We start from the raw sequence: 19,778 nt of genomic DNA on the forward strand, positions 1-19,778 counted from the left end.
AAAGACATTAAATTTACTATTACATCGTGATAATTGTGACTAGAAAACTGCATTTCCTGCAGAAAATCGTGATAATTGTGACTAGAAAACTGCATTTCCTGCAGAAAATGTGGTGCGGATGCCTTCTGCTGAAATGCACGATGCAAAAATGTGAAATGAGCTGAAAAACAATAGAATAAAGTTTGAATTACGTCTATAGCAGAAAGTTTTAAAGTTTTATAGAAAAATTTGAAAGTTGTTCCATTCATTTTAATGGAAAAATTGTGGAAAAAGAACGTGAACGTTGAATGTTGTGATGTTTGAACGGTTTCTGTAGCACAAAGTATGTAGAAGTAGTTAAGGTTGAATGTTTTGAAGGTTTGGAGAAACATTTGAAAGTTGTTCCATTCATTTTAATGGAAAATCTGAACGTGGAAAAAGTAGAATATTTTAACAAGTAGGAAAGGTATGAATTAGTAAAATAGTAGATAGATGATGTAGTAGGACATGAGTGTGCACAGATGGAGAGCTCAGTGCATCATGGCCTATAGCAGCATAACTAAGGGATGGTTCAGGACTCAAACGACTCAGCTCTATTAAAAATTAATTAATGACTCTTAAACGTGTTGATGAGATCTTCCTCCAGAACCATAATTGGACAGCTCTGACTCCAAATCAAGTCTAGAGAGTACAGGAACCACGAGGATCCGTGCATTTACTTTACAACCTGAGGGCACTGTCACAAAAATAACCCCCACATCAGATCCAGTCTTAAATATCTGAATTCAGATTTGTAACTAGAGATCTAAATGTGCAGATGTTTTCCTCCTCCACTTGTTAATAACTTGTTTTATTGTGTATATACACCTTTTTATTGGAGTCTAACTGTGCACAGCTTTAATAAAAGTGTGAGAATGACTGCAGTGTGTGTAAAATAATGAAATGACACATGCAAAGAGTACATTCACAATTATTTTTTTTATTACCGGTATAAGATCGCATGTCTAAAACAATGATTTTAAATTCAAGACAGATGACCAGTAAAGCAAAGTAGACGAAGCACTGTGCCACACAGAAGCAGAACTGAAAAGGTCCGTTTACTCCTAAAAGAACCAGCTGGAGGACGAATGAGGTTAGAGCAGCGAGATTACGGAGACACGACCTTCCCTTTCGAGCACTGAAGATATGTTACTGTACCATCGAGAGGCTAAAGTACATCAGCACAGAGACCAATCCATCCGGGATAAGAAGCGTTTCCCGTCTACATGAAACGCCCGATATGACGCGAATCAAAGGGAGCAGCGTCGTCTGCAGATCGACATCCGGCGCCGTCCAGAAGTTTTTTACACCACCAATAACTCTTTGTCTTAAATTACGACAAAATTTAGACAAAATGTTTGTTTTTGTCAGCATCTGTCTCTCTCTAATTCTTATTTTCAGGTTATTATACACTAATAATCACCTGAAAAATAAGAATTCTACTAATAAAAACATGCTGATGATTATTATATTCCACTTTTGACAACATATACTCCTAAAAATTGCACACTGGACCTTTTAAATTTCACATTTTTCTTCTCTAAAATCTCAAAGATAACCTCTAGGATCCGAATTTGGTGACTGTGCAGAGAGAAAGCCAAGAAAGTCGATCCGAATTTGGTGACTGTGCAGAGAGAAAGCCAAGAAAGTCAGCACTACACACACTGCTTTAATGTGATTTTAGTGCCATAAACATCCAGATTCTTCTGCATAAAGAGTGCAGGGGGTTGATTCACTCGTTAAAATCTCTCCTGCGTGTTGATGAATGATTCATAATTTGGAGGTAGTGGGTTAAAAAAAAAAACTTTTGGACTCGTCTGAAGTTCGTCTTGCTGCTGGTCTACTCTTATCGCTCCTTCTTTGTAGAACTGAAAAACACAAATTCATTACAAAAGCAGTATCCATAATCAATAAATTACACAGCTTCATCTTCTCTGGTGTCTACAGTATGAAAAAGACCCATCTAATAATAATAATAATAATAATATTAATAATAATAATAAAGGGTAACTCGCACTCTGGTTTTTATAAAAGAGCCGTTAATTAAGGAAACTTCAAACCCCGACAGAGGGCGAAATAAAGAAATAAGTACATTTCTATTCATAATCAAACACACAGCGTTTTATATACAGATGCATTTGACTTCCTTCTTAAAGGAAAAAAAGTTTGTTCCACTCATCTGACTTGCCAAATCTCTGAAAACTGCAAAAAGACAAGATGCGTTTGTGACGACGAAGGACGAATGCTTCCTCTCCTCCGGCACGGCGCCGTGACGGCGACCTGAGGAGGAGGAGGAGGAGGGCGGATATTCACAACGATATTAGGAGCTTGAACAGGCAAATAGCAGAAGATACAAATGAAACCTATTTAGGAAACATGATTTAATGCACCTGAGAGACACTAAGGGGGAGTTCTGCATTCCCAGCGTGCTTCATAAGCTAATAACCGCGCTGTCGATAGAATCTTTACAAAGCGATATGAGCGCGGAGGTCGAGACTCGCCGACATTTATATTTACACAAAATAATTTCAGTAATTATCGCTTTTGTTACTGCATCGCACCGCGCTCGGCGTCTGATTCAACAGAGCCGCAGCGCGGTGGAAATATATAGCGTTAGAATCTGGAAATACTGGAGCACTACAAAGATTGTCTTCGGTCTGTCCCGACTAGGATTTGGTATTCATCTAAAGTGCTTTACGAAATCTATGTGACTGTACAGAAACTTGATTTATACAAAAACCGAGAGATTAACGTGAAGCCGATTAATGCGCGAGGCAGGAAAATAAAAGTCTATGACATCAATCAACACTGTACACCTTCACGTGACAAAGACAGAGACCTATTTACACGTTCGTGTTCCGTCTTCTTGTTTGTTTTGAAGCGTGATCGAGCTCCGCGGCTCTTAAATTCATTTTAAAACGAGTCCTGACTGAACGCCTTCTGCCACCTCGCTATGTACAAAGAACAGCGCAGCGGTTCGCAAACCTCCAATGTTGCATTTGTGCAGAGCTTCTGTCAGACTGGATTTTACAGAACTGCAAAATGTGCAGCCGGACCACCGCGATTCACTTCACAATGTTAGAAACATCAAAACACACACACACTCTCGTAATGTAGGTGATCATAACGAGGCTATGACTTCATGTTGGGGTTATAAAAACATTGCTTTCCGTCTGTGTTGTTGTCGTTCAGTATGTGCAGAAGCCGGCCTGGCAGGCGAAGCAGGATTCCACGGTCCACTTTGAAGATAACAGGCAGAGATTTATGTGGCGTTGGCGTGACGTGACGACATTTTTTCACAGCAGTCAGGTGCCACACGTCCCGTTTCACTGCAAACGCGCGAGGCCATCGATGTTCTACGCCACAAACCTGAACTCTGTGCGCCTCTGTGGCTTCGCTCTACCACGTCGGCATCATGTCTGGGAACCAGACTCGGCCCAGATGCTTGGAGACCTCCCAGTGGATCTCGTCCAGGGAGTATTTGTGATCCGGAATCAGCACCTCCTCCATGATGGACAGCTGGGAGAGCCTCCTGCCGCACATCTTGACAAACTCCACGAACGCGCTGCAGGAGACCTCGCACTCGCCCAGGCCGATGGCCGACAGCTGGGTGCAGTGCTTGGCGATGCGGATCAGCTCCTCATCCAGAGGACGCAGGCCGTTGGCGCACACCACCAGCTCCACCAGACGAGGGCAGTGGAGGCCGACGCGGCCCAGGACCTCCTTGCTGACGGAGCGGCCGAAGTAGAGGTGCGTGACGGGGATCTCCTCGTTGAAGAACGGGCCGAACTCGTCCTCGTAGAGGAAGAAGTACATGACCAGGTTGAATTTGGGCGAGTGCCGCACCATGGCGTCCCAGCTGCTCTTCTTGATGGTGTGGAAGTGCTGGCTGGGGTTCTCGCTCACCACGTCGATCCGCAAGTGCTCCAGGTGGACGTGTTTCTCCGAGGAGAGAGCCAGCAGGAGTTCATCGCTCAGGAGGTGGTAGTTCAACGCAAGCTCTCTCAGCCCGTGACACTGGTCTGCCACACACAGGATGCCTGCAAACATGGACACAATCAAGCGTGACACAGACATCCCTACGCTGAGAAACAGACATGACGCGTTTAGCGTTGTGCACTGAGGAGTCTCTGTACCTGCTGGGGAGACGTGAGGGCAGCTGCTCATCTTCAGCAGCTTCAGGGTGTCGCTGTTGTTGGCCACCAGCACCTTCAGGGACGGATCGTCCACGGGCGTGTCGTCAATCTTCAGCGAGGACAGCGACTTGGAGTTGACAAACACGACGGTCAGAGCTGAGATGAAGTGAGACTGTGAGAGGACAAAGAATTATAACACGGTCACCCTCCGTCCTACATCACGATTGATCAGTGTGGAATCGTTTGTACATTTGTAAATAATGAGGCAAAGGACTCTCCGAGCATTAACTGCATGCTGACAACAGATCTCTGCCTGACTGCCCTCGACTAAACTTCTGGGTTTAACAGAAAAACCGACCGAGCTGTGAAGAATCTGCTGTTAACTTAGACTGAGCAGCCGGTTTGATAGTTAAAACAGAACAGCCGTGCAGTAACTCTTACTTTAGAGGTGCTCAAACTGTGAAACCCCACCGGGCCACATGACTTCAAACTCCACCAGGAGAGTTTCAGATTTCGTTCGTCATTTCTCCTCAATTCACGTGCTTGTAAATCTGCCACCTGGTTAACTTGGTTCCCTTTTTAGTGTTTTTTTTTGAAGCACGGGGTGTTTTATTTTGAAAATCGACTGGATTCTCTATGCTGTTTCTGTGTCTGACTTCCGGCCAGCTCGTGCTGCTCGATGCAGATTGATGAGGGCTGTTTGCTGGGCAACAGCTTCTGAAACAGACCGCCAAGCTTCTGGTGGCGTTTGAAACGTTGAACATATCGGCCACCAGGGCTAATCGTACATGGAACACGTCTTGTCTGTTCCCGGTGGAATATAGAATATAAAACACTTTTGTGCAACCGGTCAAAAGAAAAGACGCGTGCGACACTTTCACTGTCTCTCCTCGTCAGCAAAGTTCAAAGGTTTTCTCGTGTCCTTAAAAAACAATAATACGCGAGTGACAGTTTCCCAGAGCTGTGTGCTTCTGAAGAGTCCACAGGAACAATGTCAGGCTGCATTAAGAGACAAAATAACACCCTGTGTCCTTGAAAGGCCTTGGAAGTAATTACATCCTTATCCTCGGCCATGCATGAGAACAAACACTGCTGTTCAGATAAGAAGAGAATATTAAAACTATGCCATTAACCGATTATTAACACACTCGGCCGCGGCTCTGAGGATCGCACCGTGGAAAGACGATAAACACCCAGACGCTGTGTTAATTATACCTTAGGAACCTCCATGAAGCTGGGCCTGGCTGTGGAGATGAGCCCCAAGGTCTTCAGTGAGCAGTTCACCAGCTGTGAGAGGATATCACAGGCTGCCTCTGCAGACTCTGTACTGCTGTCCACCTGGTGAACACAAACAAAGGCCGAACGTCACAAAAACAACGTTTCCGAGCAGATGGTGCCGGCACATTGTAATCAGGATACGCGTCGTCCACCCTCACCTTGAAGCTGACATACTGGAGGTGGTTGGAGTGCCTCTTGATGATCTGTTTGATGAGGTCCGGGTGTGTAGCTTTCAAGTAAGAGCTGGCCGGCTGGTTGAGCTCAAACTCGAAGCATCTCCACAGCTCCGGCATGTGGAAAGCCTGGTTCCACCCGCGGCACACCTGAGAGGCGTAAGCCCGATCCAGCAACGGGAGGTACTGGAAGATGTGCAGCAGGAGTTCCTGAGGTAGTCGAGTCCAGTCGCTCTCTGGTGACCCGCTGGCCGCCGCCGCCGCCTCTGCAGACTCCTCGCTCGTCGGCTTACGCACCTTCTTGCGAGCCTCCGGTGGGCTGTTACTGGAGGAGCTGTCGCCGCCCTCCTCTCCTCCTTTGATCCGCTTCATCCTGAGAAACCAAGATGATCAAAATGAGTCCAAACAGTTTAACCTCTTCCCCACAATGCTGTCTTTCTGTTGAAGGTCTACTTCTTTCTACTTCAACGTTGAATTCAATCACGGCCAAGAACAAGAACTACACAGCATACTGAAACCAAATGTTTCAAGGGACACAAAAATGATTTTAAATCACATTCCAGCCATCCCATATCTTATTTTAATGACATATTTTGATCGTATAATGTTTCGTATAATTTTTAAAAAAGAATATTTCAGTTATTCCCCCACAGGGAGTGTGATAAACATGTCTGTTATATGATGGAGGAGGATTAGATGAGATTAAACCTCACTGTCACTGCACAAAGTTAAAGTGCTGAGACAACGAAATGCAACGTGCAGAAGTAGTAGAGCAGATATAAATATGAATAACAGAAGAAACTGTGTATACACATATATACACAGGTGTAATTATGTGTGTCATTAAGCTAAGTGTTATTATATAATTATTAAACTGGTCAACATAACAGGACTTAGCATTTAGGATGGAGGCGAGTTTTAACCTGCACCACCTCTGCACAGACTTTCATTCATTTTCTACAGTCTAACTTAATTACATATAGTTTTTATGAGGTTTTTTTAACTCTTATTTCTATTAATAAATGATTGTTACATAGTTTTCTATTTGTATCTATGCAGCTGATTTTAATGCATGTTTACTGTGTCTCATGCATCTATAAAGTATCTCTCTGTATAATGTATTGAAGTTATATGTCTATATCCTGATGTTATATGTCTATATGTTGTTATATGTCTATATATTGAAGTTATATGTCTATATATTGATGTTATATGTGTATATGTTGATGTTATGTGTCTATATATTGATGTTATATGTCTATATATTGAAGTTACATGTCTATATATTGAAGTTATATGTCTATATACTGATGTTATGTCTATATACTGATGTTATATGTCTATATGTGGATTTTATGTGTCTATATATTGAAGTTATATGTGTATATGTTGATGTTATGTCTATATATTGAAGTTATATGTGTATATGTTGATGTTATATGTGTATATATTGATGTTATGTCTATATACTGATGTTATATGCCTATATGTGGATTTTATGTGTCTATATATTGAAGTTATATGTGTATATGTTGATGTTATATGTCTATATGTTGAAGTTATGTGTCTATATATTGAAGTTATATGTCTATATGTTGACGTTATATGTCTATATACTGATGTTATATGTCTATATACTGATGTTATATGTCTATATACTGAAGTTATATGTCTATATATTGAAGTTATATGTCTATATATTGACGTTATGTGTCTATATATAATGTTTTATGTTACATCAGCTGACTGCACACCTGGGCTGACTCACTAAGTTACCTCACGCAGCTTAGCAGGCGTTACATGTCGCCTTACACGATAATAAACGGTATCCCGCGCCTTTAAAGTGCAGATTTATCCTCGTGTATTTTAACATTAAACACTTTACTGATGTGTCGCTCAGGTAAAGCTCAGCTCGGTCAGGTAAAAGCCTCTCACCTTGTTTGTTTACACTCAGTTAGCAGCAGCTCCGCTAGCCGCCGTTAGCAGTAAAATCCGTCCGCCGCGGCGACGCTTCAGCCCGGGCTCACGCTGGACAAACTCATCCGCAGCAGCCCGAGAACACGCATCGGAGAGCTAGAACCGGCTCGGTTCGACAGAGGAACAAGTAACCAGATGTTCTGTGTGTTGTAAGTGAAGCTGACCCGGTTTCTTCTCTCGCAGGAGTTGATTTTCTTTCGGCCTCCTCGAACCTGAAATGGCGAAATGTTGTTGTGACAGCAGCCCGCGGTGCATCATGGGAGGTCCAATGCGAAATGGCTGTTGGCGGAGATCGTCTGTGAGCGAGTGATGACTCACTACGGAGTGATGACTCACTACGGAGTGAAAAACAGATACATCTCACCTGGTTTTACCTGAAGAGACCCACTCTGACATATAACTGTGTGGCTTAAATAACAACCACAGCCACTCTGACATTAAGTAGTATCATTGTAACACCCGGGTTTACTATTAAGATACTACAATAACACACACATCTTTATTTGTAGTCCTTTGTTTTTTTTATATCTACGGTGGGAGCGGGTTCTCTTTCATAGAGCCCGCCATGTTGAAACACCATGTGTCTACGGTAGCCCAGAACAGACAAACTTAATACTGACTCTAGACAGGGCCCTTTAAAGTAGGGGTGGGCAATTAATTTTCCCAAGGGGCCACATGAGATACTGCAAAGGTCGTGGAGGGCCAGACCAATACTCGGTACTCAATCAATCTGCTAAATATTAATTTCATTGCTTTATAAAATGCAGTAAATATGGTTTTGAGCTGCTATTTAGATTTAAGATTTAACATTTAGATTTAACATTTAACATTTAGATTTAACATTTAACATTTAGATTTAGATTTAACATTTAGATTTAACATTTTGATTTAGACTAAACATTTAGATTTAACATTTAGATTTAGATTTAACATTTAGATTTAACATTTAGATTTAGGTGTAACATTTAACATTTGGATTTAAATATTTAAAATATCTCTAAGTTGACAAATATTGTTGTAAATTGTTTGTAAAAAAGTGACTCAAAAATTTTTAAACATTGTTTGAAGCTAAATGTGACAAAATGTTGCTGTTATTTTCAACGTGAGTCGCTTTACAAACGGCACCCCATACTACTGGTAATACATGCATACATGTTAATGTGGAGTAAGTTAAATAATAGTTTAACTATTTTAGTTACATCATCAATAACATGGTTCATTTTTAGCACTGACTTACACACACACCTCTTGATGTAGAATACAATGAAAAAATGCTTGTTACAAAGTCTACACTCTGTAAACTTTACTTTTTTTAGCATGAGATGCCATTTAGCAACAGTTCAATTGTCTCTTTTGTGCAGCACATTGTAAATCGCCTTCAAAATAAAAGCACTGATCGTACTGTATTTATTTCTAATTTCTGGGTAACCTCACGCGGGCCGAATAGGTACAGCCGACGGGCCAGATGTGGCCCACGGGCCGTCTAATGCCCGGGTCTGCTTTAAAGTGTTGTTGTTTCTCCTTTACACTAAGAAGGTGAGGGTGATGTGAGGAGGTTGCAATGCAGCGATTGGTCCACTAGATGCAACTAAATCCTACACACTGGACCTTTAAGTAGTACCATTGTAACACCTGTGTTTACTATTAATATACTACATCTTTACTTGTAGTCCTGTTTCTTCATTCTATATATAAAAACAATCTGTTTACTTTTATATAGTTTTCTGTTTTGTAAAGTTCTTAGTGGAAGTTAAATTAAATTGATTTTAAGTGGAGTGCTGTCTTTCTGTGTGGAGTTTGCATGTTGTCTGTGTGGGTTCTCTCTCTGAGTACTCTGGCCTTCGAAGACATGCACTTAACAGGTTAATTGGTGACTCTAAATTGCCCGTAGGTGTATACGTGAGTGTGAATGGTTGATGAGCCGGTGACTTGTACAGGGTGTATCCCACCTCTCGGCCTAAGTCATGTTGGGATGAGGAGAAGCGGTTATAAGTGGATGCACAAACATAGCAAACACATTGAATCCACTGCAGTTTGGCAGCAGAGTAATGCATCTTTGGTATTTTTTCTCCTCTCAGCTGAGATATTTACAGCGATGACACATGCATGCATGAAATCTTCCACATGAACACACGACAGAGCAGATGAAGGTAACTTAACGGACACGTTAACATTTAAAAAATGACACGTGTATACTTTGCGAAACAGAGAACCTGGTTTATTTACCATTCAACTCCATCCACCACAGATATTACAGAGCAGATTCACAAGTATTAAGCTTTTTTTTTTATATAACAGCAGCTGCTTTTTTTCTATCCACACTCTGTTCTTCCCCACGGTCCCGTCCCCCCCCACATTTGCCTCCTACTAGGGGAAAAGCATTACAGGTGCACAATTTTTATTTGGTGTGAGGACTGGCCCCCTTTGAATCATTCAGCTGTAATCAGTCTCACTGCAAGGTTTTTTCTTTTTGTGTGTATTACTTGTAGGATTTGGTACTTTTCTTGTTTTTTTTTTTAAATGATGGAGCTGCTAACAGGATTTACATCCACCTTCATTCACTTGTATGTATGCATGTATGTGCCAGGCTCCTCCTTCTCATTTTCCAGACAACAGAAGAGATCTGACATCTAGAAGAGAGAGTGTGTGTGTGTGTGTTTGTGGGCAGGGCGGGGAATTACGACTGTCTACTGTATAAAAATGTACAGTGGCTTTATTGACATACATTCCATAGGTTAAACAGCTGCAAAATAGGAGGCACACCCAGTATTGCACTTCATTAAAAGTTCTGGCTCAAAACATAACCCAGAATATCAAACAAAACTGAAGTGAAGAGTAGCAACTTCGGAATACAGCTATTTTTTTTGTTTTTTTTGAATAGTATCATTATATACAAGATTAGATAAATCGTACACTATTTTCCTCCCGAACATAATATTCTTAACAGTCTTATCCACCGACTCGTGTTTCTTTTTTTTGTTTTTTTGTGTTTTGTCCGTCAACCCTTGATGCACTTGACAGCGGAGAATACTGTACAAGATTACGAAAAAAAGTTTACATACAACAATATTTTAAATTTATAGTTAGGAAGCTGGAAATACGGCCTGTTCCTTTATTCATTTTTTTCCTTTGTTTTTTTTTTTAATCCACGCTGATCATCAGTTGCTTTTTTAAGCAAACTTCTTTCATATTCAATCTTTAATCTGTTACACTTCAGTGATCAGGAGGTGTGCAACGTCTATAGAAGCCGAGGGAATACACCGGCCGCATGCAAACACGTCACAAGTTATTTTTTCTTCTTTTTTTAAATTTTTTAAAACTCTATTGTTCTTTTTTTTTTTTTTCTTTATTCAGGTTTTACTCGGATGAATCCAGAGGGAGCCACGGCTCGTTGTTCGTAGCAGAACCCCCGGATACTGATGTTGGTTAGAAGAGCAGACCTGAGGACTCTTGAGGTGTCAGAGTGGAAAACCTGGTCCCGGGTTTGGTCCAGGGAGTCTCGACAATTTGCAAGAGCCAGAGTTTTCACGGCTGGGCTTCAGCAGCAGCAGCAGCAGCGGCAGCAGCAGCAGCCAGAAATCACAGTAGACAAACTGGTTTTCAGTTACAAAAGTCTTTTGTTGTTGTTTTTAAAAGGTGTGGGCGTTTCTGCACACACCGCAACCCAGGGCGAACTCCTCCCCCGTCGGTGGGTGAACCACGTGCAGAGGGCACTCGGTACCCTCCAGCTGCTTACCTTTAGGCCCTGCGATACAAAGACAACACGTCACTTATTACTTCATGTGCACTCTGATTATAATCCAACACTTTCCAGAGGAGTGTAGTCTTACCTGCAGGACAATGGGGCAGCTCCTCCTTGGGGACGCTGGTCATCCTCTGGAAGTCATCGTGGCAGGCGTTGCAGAAGTGTGTGGTGCCAAAGCAGAAGAAAACAGCCACCGAGCAGCAGTACCGGCATTTATACTCCAGGAAGTCTGTGCCATGCTTGGAGCACATCTGGTGAGAAGTAAACAACGATCACGGGATTATATTTCCGTGAACGCATGTGGAGATTGTTTTGAATGCTTTGATTGACAGGTAGGTGCCGTTACAGGTGGACTCAGGTGCACTCAGGCGGTGAAGTTCCCCGTCTGGGCTGATCAAACCTGATGTTAGACTTCCGCTGTTTCCAGTCTTCAGGCTCAGCCTTTAACCTAGCCATACTAACATCAGGATCCTCACACACACACACACACACACACATTTACCCACCTGAGCCCTGGAGACATCTGAGCATGCTCCACAGATCAGCTCACTGGGGTCGTAGTCGTCCCCCTGTCCTGCCTCCGCATCGCAGCGAGCCTCTCCCCCAAAATAGGCCTGAAAATAAGAGGCAAAGATCAGATCTGACCTCCTTACATGATATTTAAATGAAAAAAAAAAAGACTTTGTCTATACAGCACCTTCTTGCACTTGTAGCAGACATAGTATGCATATCTGTTCATGGCGAATCCAGCAGGGTCGTTGTGGAAACGTGCTCCTGGCGTCGTTATTGCCTCGCTCTTATGCAGTCCTTCGTACTCCAGCCTCATCAGAGCCTTTCTCCTCACGTCCTCGTAGAGCTCCTTAATCGGGTCGAGCAGGTCCTTGATCACCGAGTGATTGATTTTGTTCTGGAGCCAAACAATGAAACAAACAAACAAACCAGGCTGAGTTCACAAAGAAGACAGAGCAGTCACAGTCTGCGAGGGAATCCACAGAACACAGAGCTCGGGCCTCTTCAGTCAGAGAAGCTCTGGCAACGTCTCACCTTGCAAATGGGACACAACATAAACCCGAATGTGATTCTGGGCCCGAGCCAGCGGTTTTCAAGGACACGACGAGTGCACTGAAGGTGGAACACATGAGTGCAGTCCAGCTGAGAGAAGACAAAGAGTCAAACGTTAAAAAATCTGAAGTGGAACTCGCTCGCATTCACCTGACGGACAAACACTCGTGTTTAGAGCTACCTGTACTGCGGGAGCGGCAGAGAGCGCCTCGGTGAAGCAGATCATACACATGTCGTCTGCGTCCTGCTTCAGACAGCCGGTGCTCTTGTCACAGCCGTGCAGACACGGAAGGCAGGTCTCCTCGTTCTTGACTCCTCCACAGGGGTGTCCACAAGAATGAGTTTTACTGCAGGCCAACTTAGCGTACTCCTGAGGGAGACATGAGACAAACTGGTGAACAATGTGTAAAATATACACTTTACTACACAGCACTGCTTTATGTTGGGCCACAGTTCACCTGTTACATGCAAGGCTCACCACAGACGATTCTTTCTGAGGCGGCAGGAGAATGTACAAACCACGATCTGTTATCATGGGGAACGTAAGCTCTCATCCCAATAAGATGAAGATAACGGTGCTAACTAGGCTACAGAGGGAGTATGGAGAATATAGCATCGCAGAGAGAGAACTAGCTGGGAACACATGGAGAGAGAGCGAACGGCACACAGCAAAGAAAACGTCCGTGGACCACAGATCGCTGCAGGGAGGACCTTTCGTAGGCGGGGAGCCCAGTTAAGACACCAGAGTGTGCTTATTGTGACCACGTCATGCGTGTTTTGAATCAAGACTGAGACAAGACTACGACTTTGAGGGGTTGAGACCAAGATGAGACCAAGACCAGACAGTATATAGCATAATTAGTTAGATTAATGAGGTGGTTAAATCTTCTTGTTGTCTCGTACCTGACAGTCTGGGTCTGAGCAGACGCTGCCCACTGCAGACAGCTCAGTTCCATTCCTCGTACCGCAGAACCTGCAGGCGTCCGAGCTGCTGGATGCTGGTTTACCTGCAGGAACAACAACAGACGTGTCAGAGTAGAACTACATGCAGCAAGAGAAGCCATGCAAGCACAGCGGTGTGTTCTGTCGCTGCGTTACCTGTGTGCTCTCTGAACTCCACCATTGCCTTCATTGTTTTAGAGTCTGCCAGCGCCATGAGCCAGAAGAGCTTCGTCCTCCCGCAGCCTTCGTGGAGATCTACCTTTATGGCCTCCTCTTCCTCCTTGAACACCTGAAAGCAGCCGTGAAGATAATCAGCAGTGAAGCGCTACTACCGGAAGAAGCACCGGGCTATCGAAACGAGAGGTGTGTGGACGGAAGCCAACCTGTCTCTGGTGAGAGCGCGTGCGTCGGTGCAGGTGGAGGAAGCGGTCGCAGTCGGTGCAGAGGTTTCCACACATGTTGCACAGGATGATGGCCGCTGTCTCGCCGTCGTCGTGGTTGTCACACATGGGCTGTGCACAGACGGAGAAGAGCCAATCAGTTTGTTATTCTCCTGCCATTCGACTTTTACCGTCACCGTCACTCACCATCTGCTTCTGCTGTCCGTCTTTGCCCATCCAGCGGCCGGAGGACAGCCTGTCGACGTGGTCCTGGTCCAGCACGCACAGTGACGCTAATGCCAGCCACAGCTATGAGACAGAAAAAGATAAATAATCCATGATCGGTTAATACAAGGCATTCGGAAACATGGATACACGCCGGGCGCTCGATAACATTCGAGTCCGTACCCTTGTGGTGGCGATACAGCGCACAGGAGAGCGGTGCTCCTCCTCCATTTTGGTCAACGCTATGATCGTCTCAGCGATTGCATTTTTGGTGACTCTAGACCAAGCGTCTGAAAGGTGTCCCTAAAAAAAAAAACAGCAAGCGACCACGTTAAAGACACTTTTCACACTAAAACCAAAGTTTAGGCGCGCTGGGAGTTAAAAGAAAAGAACTTACAGCTGCCATGTCTTTAACCAGCTTTATGATGATCTCTGCGATCTGAGGAGGAGTTGAGCCTTTCATCCACCAGTGGCTCTCCCCTCTGCGGATGTAGCTGAGCACGACAGAAAGATAAATGCCGATTACCTTAAACTGCACCTCAAACGCCGCTCTGATTATCCAGACGTGCGCACACACTCACCTGGAGTTGAAGATCATGGGCAGGGTGACGGTGGTGACCCCTTTTCCGGCGGTCATGCCGGCGGTGCCGGAGATGGTGGTGCCTTTGGCTTTCAGCTGCACAGTGAGGGCTTTGGCAATGCAGCCCAGGAACATGTCGAGGATGCAGAGCTTGTTCCAGTCGCCCTTTTCCGTGGAGTGGATGATGTCGCTGATGTCCGCCGGCGGCAGCGCCTTCACGCCGATGATGCTGGCGAGGCGCACCGGCGTGACCTCCGGAAGCACGCGCCTCAGCAACGACGTTACCTGAGACGAGATCAGCATCGTTAGTACAGTGAACACAAATCTACTGATCTATGTCAGGTTTAATCTAATCTAGTGTATACTAGACTGCATGTGTCCCCGCTGTAAAAGACCAAACACATTGGCATCCAACAGCTTAACAATCTATGCAAACTGACGGATGAAGAGCCCGGCAGTGCAATGTCTCCGCACGTCAACATCTAAGAGAATCTGCATGCTAAGAGGACAACAGTGTGACTTTTAAAACCAGGATAAAGTTTATTTCATAACATTAGATTAAAAAATGTTCAGTGTCTCATTCATAGCTGCATTTTGACCAACAGTGAAGGACAGTATTTGGTTGAAATGCACCCTGTGATGTCTTTGACCACTAGTAATACTAATGTCAGGATGTTTTTTTAAAGTGTGCCTGACAAGCTGCCAGTTTCATGCTATTCCACCGACTGACAGTAGGTGGCGGTAATGTAGCAAGATGTAACAACAGGGCCAGGAAATGCAGACCAGAAGAAGAACACTACCGGCTATCAAACACAGATGTAAACAATCCAGGCTTTGGACCGGCTTATCACGGGTACAACCATCCACATTCACACCGAGGGCAATTTAGAGTCACCAATAAACCTGCGTGTCTTTAGACTGCGGGAGGAAGGCGGAGAATCAAAAACTAAGTAACTAACTGTGCATTTACCTGTCTCTGTACTCGAGGGGAAGCCGTGTGCAGCAGAGAGAACAGGTCTTGCATGAGCGTCAGCTGCTGGGCCAGGTACTGGCGGCCGACGTTGGAGCCACTCAGAGCCAGGACCATGGACAGGAGCTCGAAGCAGTAGGCGTCTGAGGAGGCGTCGTCGTCGCTGGGCTGCGAGTTGGCGTTCTCTTTGCTGGAGATGGCGTGCTCCCACTCCTCCCTCACGCGCGTGGCCTCCATGCGGATCGCCTGGACGATGTGCGCGCACACCTGGAAGTGAATGAACGCTTTAGATTAAGAGGGCTGAGGTCGCGATGACTCGTCCTGACGAACGCTCAGAGGAACTGACTGCTCACCTGTTTCTGCAGGTTGGTCAGTTTGCTCCTGCTGAAGATGATTCCCACCATGTGCTCTTTAAGGTCTGCGTCAGATGGCACCTGTTCATAAAGAAATAAAACATTTGATTAAAGCTGGCTTAATATTCGAGTCGATTAACTGAACGTTTGTCACAATGTGACAGCGCACACCTTGTCTTCTCCCTCGGGTGACGAAAGCAGGTTTTTCTCCTCCTGCTCTGGAGTCGGCTCCGCGTCTCCACAGATAAGTTTCCCAAACACCTGAATGAAAAAGTAATTTTCACATTAATTATTATTTATTTTACATTGTTTCCAATAGTGAATTTCTGCCCGGCAACCAGCTGCTCTGCTCTGATTGGTGGACTGCTCTAAAACTAACAGTCAACTTAAACTGCAGCCTCGAAAGTAACCCTCAAACAACAGACAGCTGTCGGCAAACCGGAGCTCGCATCAATGCACAGACCCGATTATAAGCATCCTGAGGTCTTGCTGAACGTGTACATATTTAATTTGTTAAAAATGTGACCGCTAGATCGAGGTCCGTTTGCTGTACTCCAGAAATTTCTGCTCACAGTTAATATGGGAGTAAACGCAGCAGTTGGTGAGTGATCCTGAAACTTCTGAGGTAACAGAGCCAAAACTGTGAGTCCAACAGCTTCAGCAGGTTTACGTGAGCAACTAACACAGATTTTCAAACATTTTGATGTTAGAATTATGTCTATAGAGTGAAGTTTGTGGCTGTGATAGTGTTTACAATCCCCCCAGACAGACCTGTGAGGTGATGAGGCGAAACACTCGGAGCGTCTCCGCCTCGCAGTTCTTCTGTTGGGCCATGCTGGCAGAGATCTGTCCGAGGATCTTGATGCTCTCGCCCTCTTTCCAACCGAGGACCTTCACCTGACGCACCCTCAGGGTGTTCTCCGGACCTTTCAGCTCCACCTTGATCACGTGATGATCCCCTCCGGGAAGCTCGCTCGTCACCCAGCCCATGTGACGGGAGTCGAGGTCAACCTTGGATATAAAAGCAGCACGGTGATGTTTCACAGTGTAAATCTGTGATGTAATGATCAACCAAGGTGCACCAACCACAAACTGTACCTGTTTGATCCTGCAGAGGTCTTCTATTGCTTTTCCACACAGGAATGTCACTGATGTCACTTTGTTCTGTGCATACGACAGAGGACAGACTTATAAATACTTCATCATCATTTCCATCATGACCTGATTTCTTTTTTTTAACGACACCACGCAGCGTTTTATCCCTGGTTTGTTGTCCCCTCTTACCCCGATGTCTCTGGAGTTGTCTACATGAACGGACACATTGGAGGCGTTGATGCCCTTCACGCAGCTGATGGTGATGCTCTTTGTCTTGTTCTTGTCCTCGTCTCCGGATTCCCAGAAGGTCTCCGTGGAGCCGTCGGTCAGGCTGCCGATCATGGCGGGACGACTGGACGTCTTGATGTCCACCACGCTGGTCAGGTCCTTCAGACAGGTCACCAAGCAGAGATCCTGTTGTCAAACACAGATATGTTACACAGATGCATAACAAAAGAACAACAGAAGATGTGAGGAAGTTGTTGTTTTCTCGCCTGGCTCATCGCTTCGTAGCCTGACTGCACACTGATGTTGAAGCTCTCCTCACTGTCCCCATCGTCGGACTTGGACAAGATGTTGTTGATGTGATGGAAAACGTTGCTTTGGTGCAGGAACTGGTGGTCGGACTGCTTGAACTTGAGACTCCAGCACCTAGAAGAAGAAGTTGCTGAGTTAATTTCCGATAAATTGATCATGAAGTGAAGAAAAACGACGGTAGTGATACGCTGTACCTGAGTGCCATCTGCTGAAGTGAGCTGCCACTGGGAAGCGACATCATGAGGTCAGAGATGGTCTGAAGGAGGCGGTGGAAGGTGTGGGGGAGCGGATGAGCCGCCTCTCCGGCAATAACGATGTCCGACAGAGGGTGTTCACAAACGCCGAGGTCTCTTTCCTGCGGGGCGCCGGGCGGAGACGTTCAGGATCAGAAGATGCAACAAACAAAACCAAAGTAACAGCGTCTGCTTTTTGACGTTTATCATTACCTGTTCCACAATTTCTTTGTTCCCCTTGTTCTCCTCATCTTCCTCGTCCTCGGGTTCAAACGGTGATGGCGTGAGAGATGCTACAAAGTGCCAAAGGATGTCGTGCAGAGAGGTGGTCTGGATCACATTGCACAGCAGCCAGTTGAAAGCCTGACATCACAAGAAAATCACACTAATTAGTCTTGGAGTACAAGTCTATTAGCCAATTAAGTATGCAAATCTAACTGATTAACTAACAATATCCAGCATACACTCGTGAGTCACTGCTGTATAAACTGCAGAGAGATGTCGCAGCCTAAACATCCGTACCTCCATGGCGAACACCCTGCAGGCAGACTTCCTCAGCGCGTGCCTCATTGCCACCTCCAGGCCCTCCAGGTCGTGATGCTGGATAACAAAAGCTAAGACGGGCCACTGGAAGTTCCTCTCCCCCTTACTGAGGGAGCCGTGGGCCGAGATCAGCCTTGACAGCTCGGGAGACGGGTGCCGTAACAGGGATGAGCCCACCTCTGTGCATGGGGGAGGAAAAGGAGGTTGATGTTACAGATGATGCATCGCTTATCGTTCAGTAACCACTAATCACTTCTCAGATAATTACCTGCGTCGCCGCTATGGACCCTCCGTCTGGGCACGGCTTTGACCCGGGCTGGAGAAGGCGAGTGTTGCTTGTCATACTCAGATGCTACGACAGAGTAAGACCTCTGAAACACTGTGCGCTTCGCTGTGTCGCTGTCTGTGATTGGACTGGTCTCAAGACTGAAAGAGAGCACACATGGACATCAACCATGAAGACGTGTAGAAATATGTTTGCTGACAAAACAACGAGCTGTAACAGAGATGCAGTCGACCACTTAGAAAGGGCCAACTTCGTACCAAAGTTCAGTTTTTGCTTGACAAAACCACCTAAATTAGTTCTAACCAGAGAGCCAGTGAGTCAAACTATGAAGGGAGAGAGTGGGAGCTGATTTCAACATCTCAAACGATAACAGCAACTTGATCTTCCATGGAAGTCATTAAAGGGCTGAGACGTTCTACCTGGGAGGCATTGATTTCATGTTGCTCTCTGGTTCCTCGAACACATTGGGGCATGCGTCCGGAGTGACTGAAATGTACGGCGCAGGAACCGACGTTGAGCGCAGATACCTCATCTCGTCCTGGAAGAGGTTATCGTCTTGGTAGGCCCCGAAGTTTTCAGTGTGTTGCCTGAGAGACGAGAGACTCGAATCATTACACGAGAACATTACTGTCGGAGCTCCATTATCTGTCAAAGACAACCTGAGCTGTCAGATACCTAGCTAGCGTCTGTAGGTAGAGGCAGCCCATTTTATTGGGGAGTTCGTCCGACACGCCCTCCTTGAGGCTGGGCAGCAGCTGGGAGTGCAGCGGTCGGGGCGGGTGGTGGCACAGCATGCTGGGCTCGGCAGCGCTGCTCAAGGACAGCAGGAACAAAGCGTTCGCCCGGATCACCTGGTGAGCCTCCATAGTGGGCAACGCCCTCGGAGTCTTCACCTGCAGAGGTTTCTTCCTGGATTGCTTCACCTGGAGAAAAACGTGCAGATTGGTTTTGATTGAAATGTAAACGAGTATGATGATGATGCGTTCAGGGACACATTCAAGCACTGGAGGATACCTTTTCTCTGGCGGCAGTCTGTTTCTCTCTCAGGTATTTTTCCCGACATCGATCACACACCAGGTACCAGGTGCTGCCGCCGATACCTCCATCTCCACAGTTTCCTGCCCAACCGCCACAGAAGTGGCCAATGCTGTTGTAACCCTGACCTCCAGCGTAGCGGCCACAGCCTGCCACGGAAACAACAAGAAGCGACGTTCAAGGCACAGAGTACATTTTGTAAAGTTATAT

At 45.4% G+C, this 19,778-nt stretch overlaps 2 protein-coding genes across 18 annotated transcripts in view; both read right to left on the reverse strand.

The window, feature by feature from the left end:
* Positions 1-1,847: 1,847 nt before the first annotated feature.
* Positions 1,848-7,851, reverse strand: fbxl3a (F-box and leucine-rich repeat protein 3a). Its single transcript, XM_019257413.2, has 5 exons — positions 7,541-7,851; positions 5,591-5,978; positions 5,370-5,492; positions 4,155-4,326; positions 1,848-4,058 (listed from the first exon to the last, which is right to left on the reverse strand). The coding sequence occupies exons 2-5, from the start codon at positions 5,975-5,977 to the stop codon at positions 3,418-3,420; spliced, it is 1,323 nt and encodes a 440-aa protein (XP_019112958.1). The 5' UTR covers position 5,978; positions 7,541-7,851; the 3' UTR covers positions 1,848-3,417.
* A 1,924-nt stretch (positions 7,852-9,775) lies between these two features.
* mycbp2 (MYC binding protein 2) overlaps positions 9,776-19,778 on the reverse strand; it is a 57,709-nt gene continuing 47,706 nt past the window's right edge. For all 17 annotated transcript variants that reach the window (XM_019257383.2, XM_019257378.2, XM_019257381.2 and 14 more), the window contains 27 exons: positions 19,548-19,717; positions 19,209-19,456; positions 18,953-19,120; positions 18,516-18,673; positions 18,227-18,426; positions 17,918-18,067; positions 17,666-17,826; positions 17,429-17,585; positions 17,124-17,348; positions 16,938-17,003; positions 16,611-16,850; positions 16,011-16,100; positions 15,840-15,920; positions 15,487-15,753; positions 14,518-14,801; positions 14,334-14,430; positions 14,120-14,239; positions 13,919-14,020; positions 13,715-13,843; positions 13,488-13,620; positions 13,293-13,396; positions 12,571-12,759; positions 12,372-12,479; positions 12,025-12,234; positions 11,834-11,941; positions 11,413-11,578; positions 9,776-11,327 (listed from right to left, as the gene is read on the reverse strand). In XM_019257383.2, coding sequence (XP_019112928.1) covers positions 11,212-11,327; positions 11,413-11,578; positions 11,834-11,941; positions 12,025-12,234; positions 12,372-12,479; positions 12,571-12,759; positions 13,293-13,396; positions 13,488-13,620; positions 13,715-13,843; positions 13,919-14,020; positions 14,120-14,239; positions 14,334-14,430; positions 14,518-14,801; positions 15,487-15,753; positions 15,840-15,920; positions 16,011-16,100; positions 16,611-16,850; positions 16,938-17,003; positions 17,124-17,348; positions 17,429-17,585; positions 17,666-17,826; positions 17,918-18,067; positions 18,227-18,426; positions 18,516-18,673; positions 18,953-19,120; positions 19,209-19,456; positions 19,548-19,717 — 4,247 coding nt within the window. In that variant the 3' untranslated portion in view covers positions 9,776-11,211. The remainder of the gene's footprint in view (positions 11,328-11,412; positions 11,579-11,833; positions 11,942-12,024; positions 12,235-12,371; positions 12,480-12,570; positions 12,760-13,292; positions 13,397-13,487; positions 13,621-13,714; positions 13,844-13,918; positions 14,021-14,119; positions 14,240-14,333; positions 14,431-14,517; positions 14,802-15,486; positions 15,754-15,839; positions 15,921-16,010; positions 16,101-16,610; positions 16,851-16,937; positions 17,004-17,123; positions 17,349-17,428; positions 17,586-17,665; positions 17,827-17,917; positions 18,068-18,226; positions 18,427-18,515; positions 18,674-18,952; positions 19,121-19,208; positions 19,457-19,547; positions 19,718-19,778) is intronic.

This window comes from Larimichthys crocea, chromosome XVIII (assembly GCF_000972845.2).
Source record: "Larimichthys crocea isolate SSNF chromosome XVIII, L_crocea_2.0, whole genome shotgun sequence".
Lineage (NCBI taxonomy): Eukaryota > Metazoa > Chordata > Actinopteri > Sciaenidae > Larimichthys > Larimichthys crocea.

Excerpts from the sequence above, each read along its gene's own strand:
- fbxl3a (XM_019257413.2), bottom strand. The coding sequence starts at position 5,977 with ATGAAGCGGATCAAAGGAGGAGAGGAGGGCGGCGACAGCTCCTCCAGT. Across the intron at positions 5,493-5,590 it reads TCCAGTATGTCAGCTTCAAG|GTGGACAGCAGTACAGAGTC; the intron begins GTGAGGGTGGAC and ends TGTGTTCACCAG. Across the intron at positions 4,059-4,154 it reads CCCTCACGTCTCCCCAGCAG|GCATCCTGTGTGTGGCAGAC; the intron begins GTACAGAGACTC and ends CCATGTTTGCAG.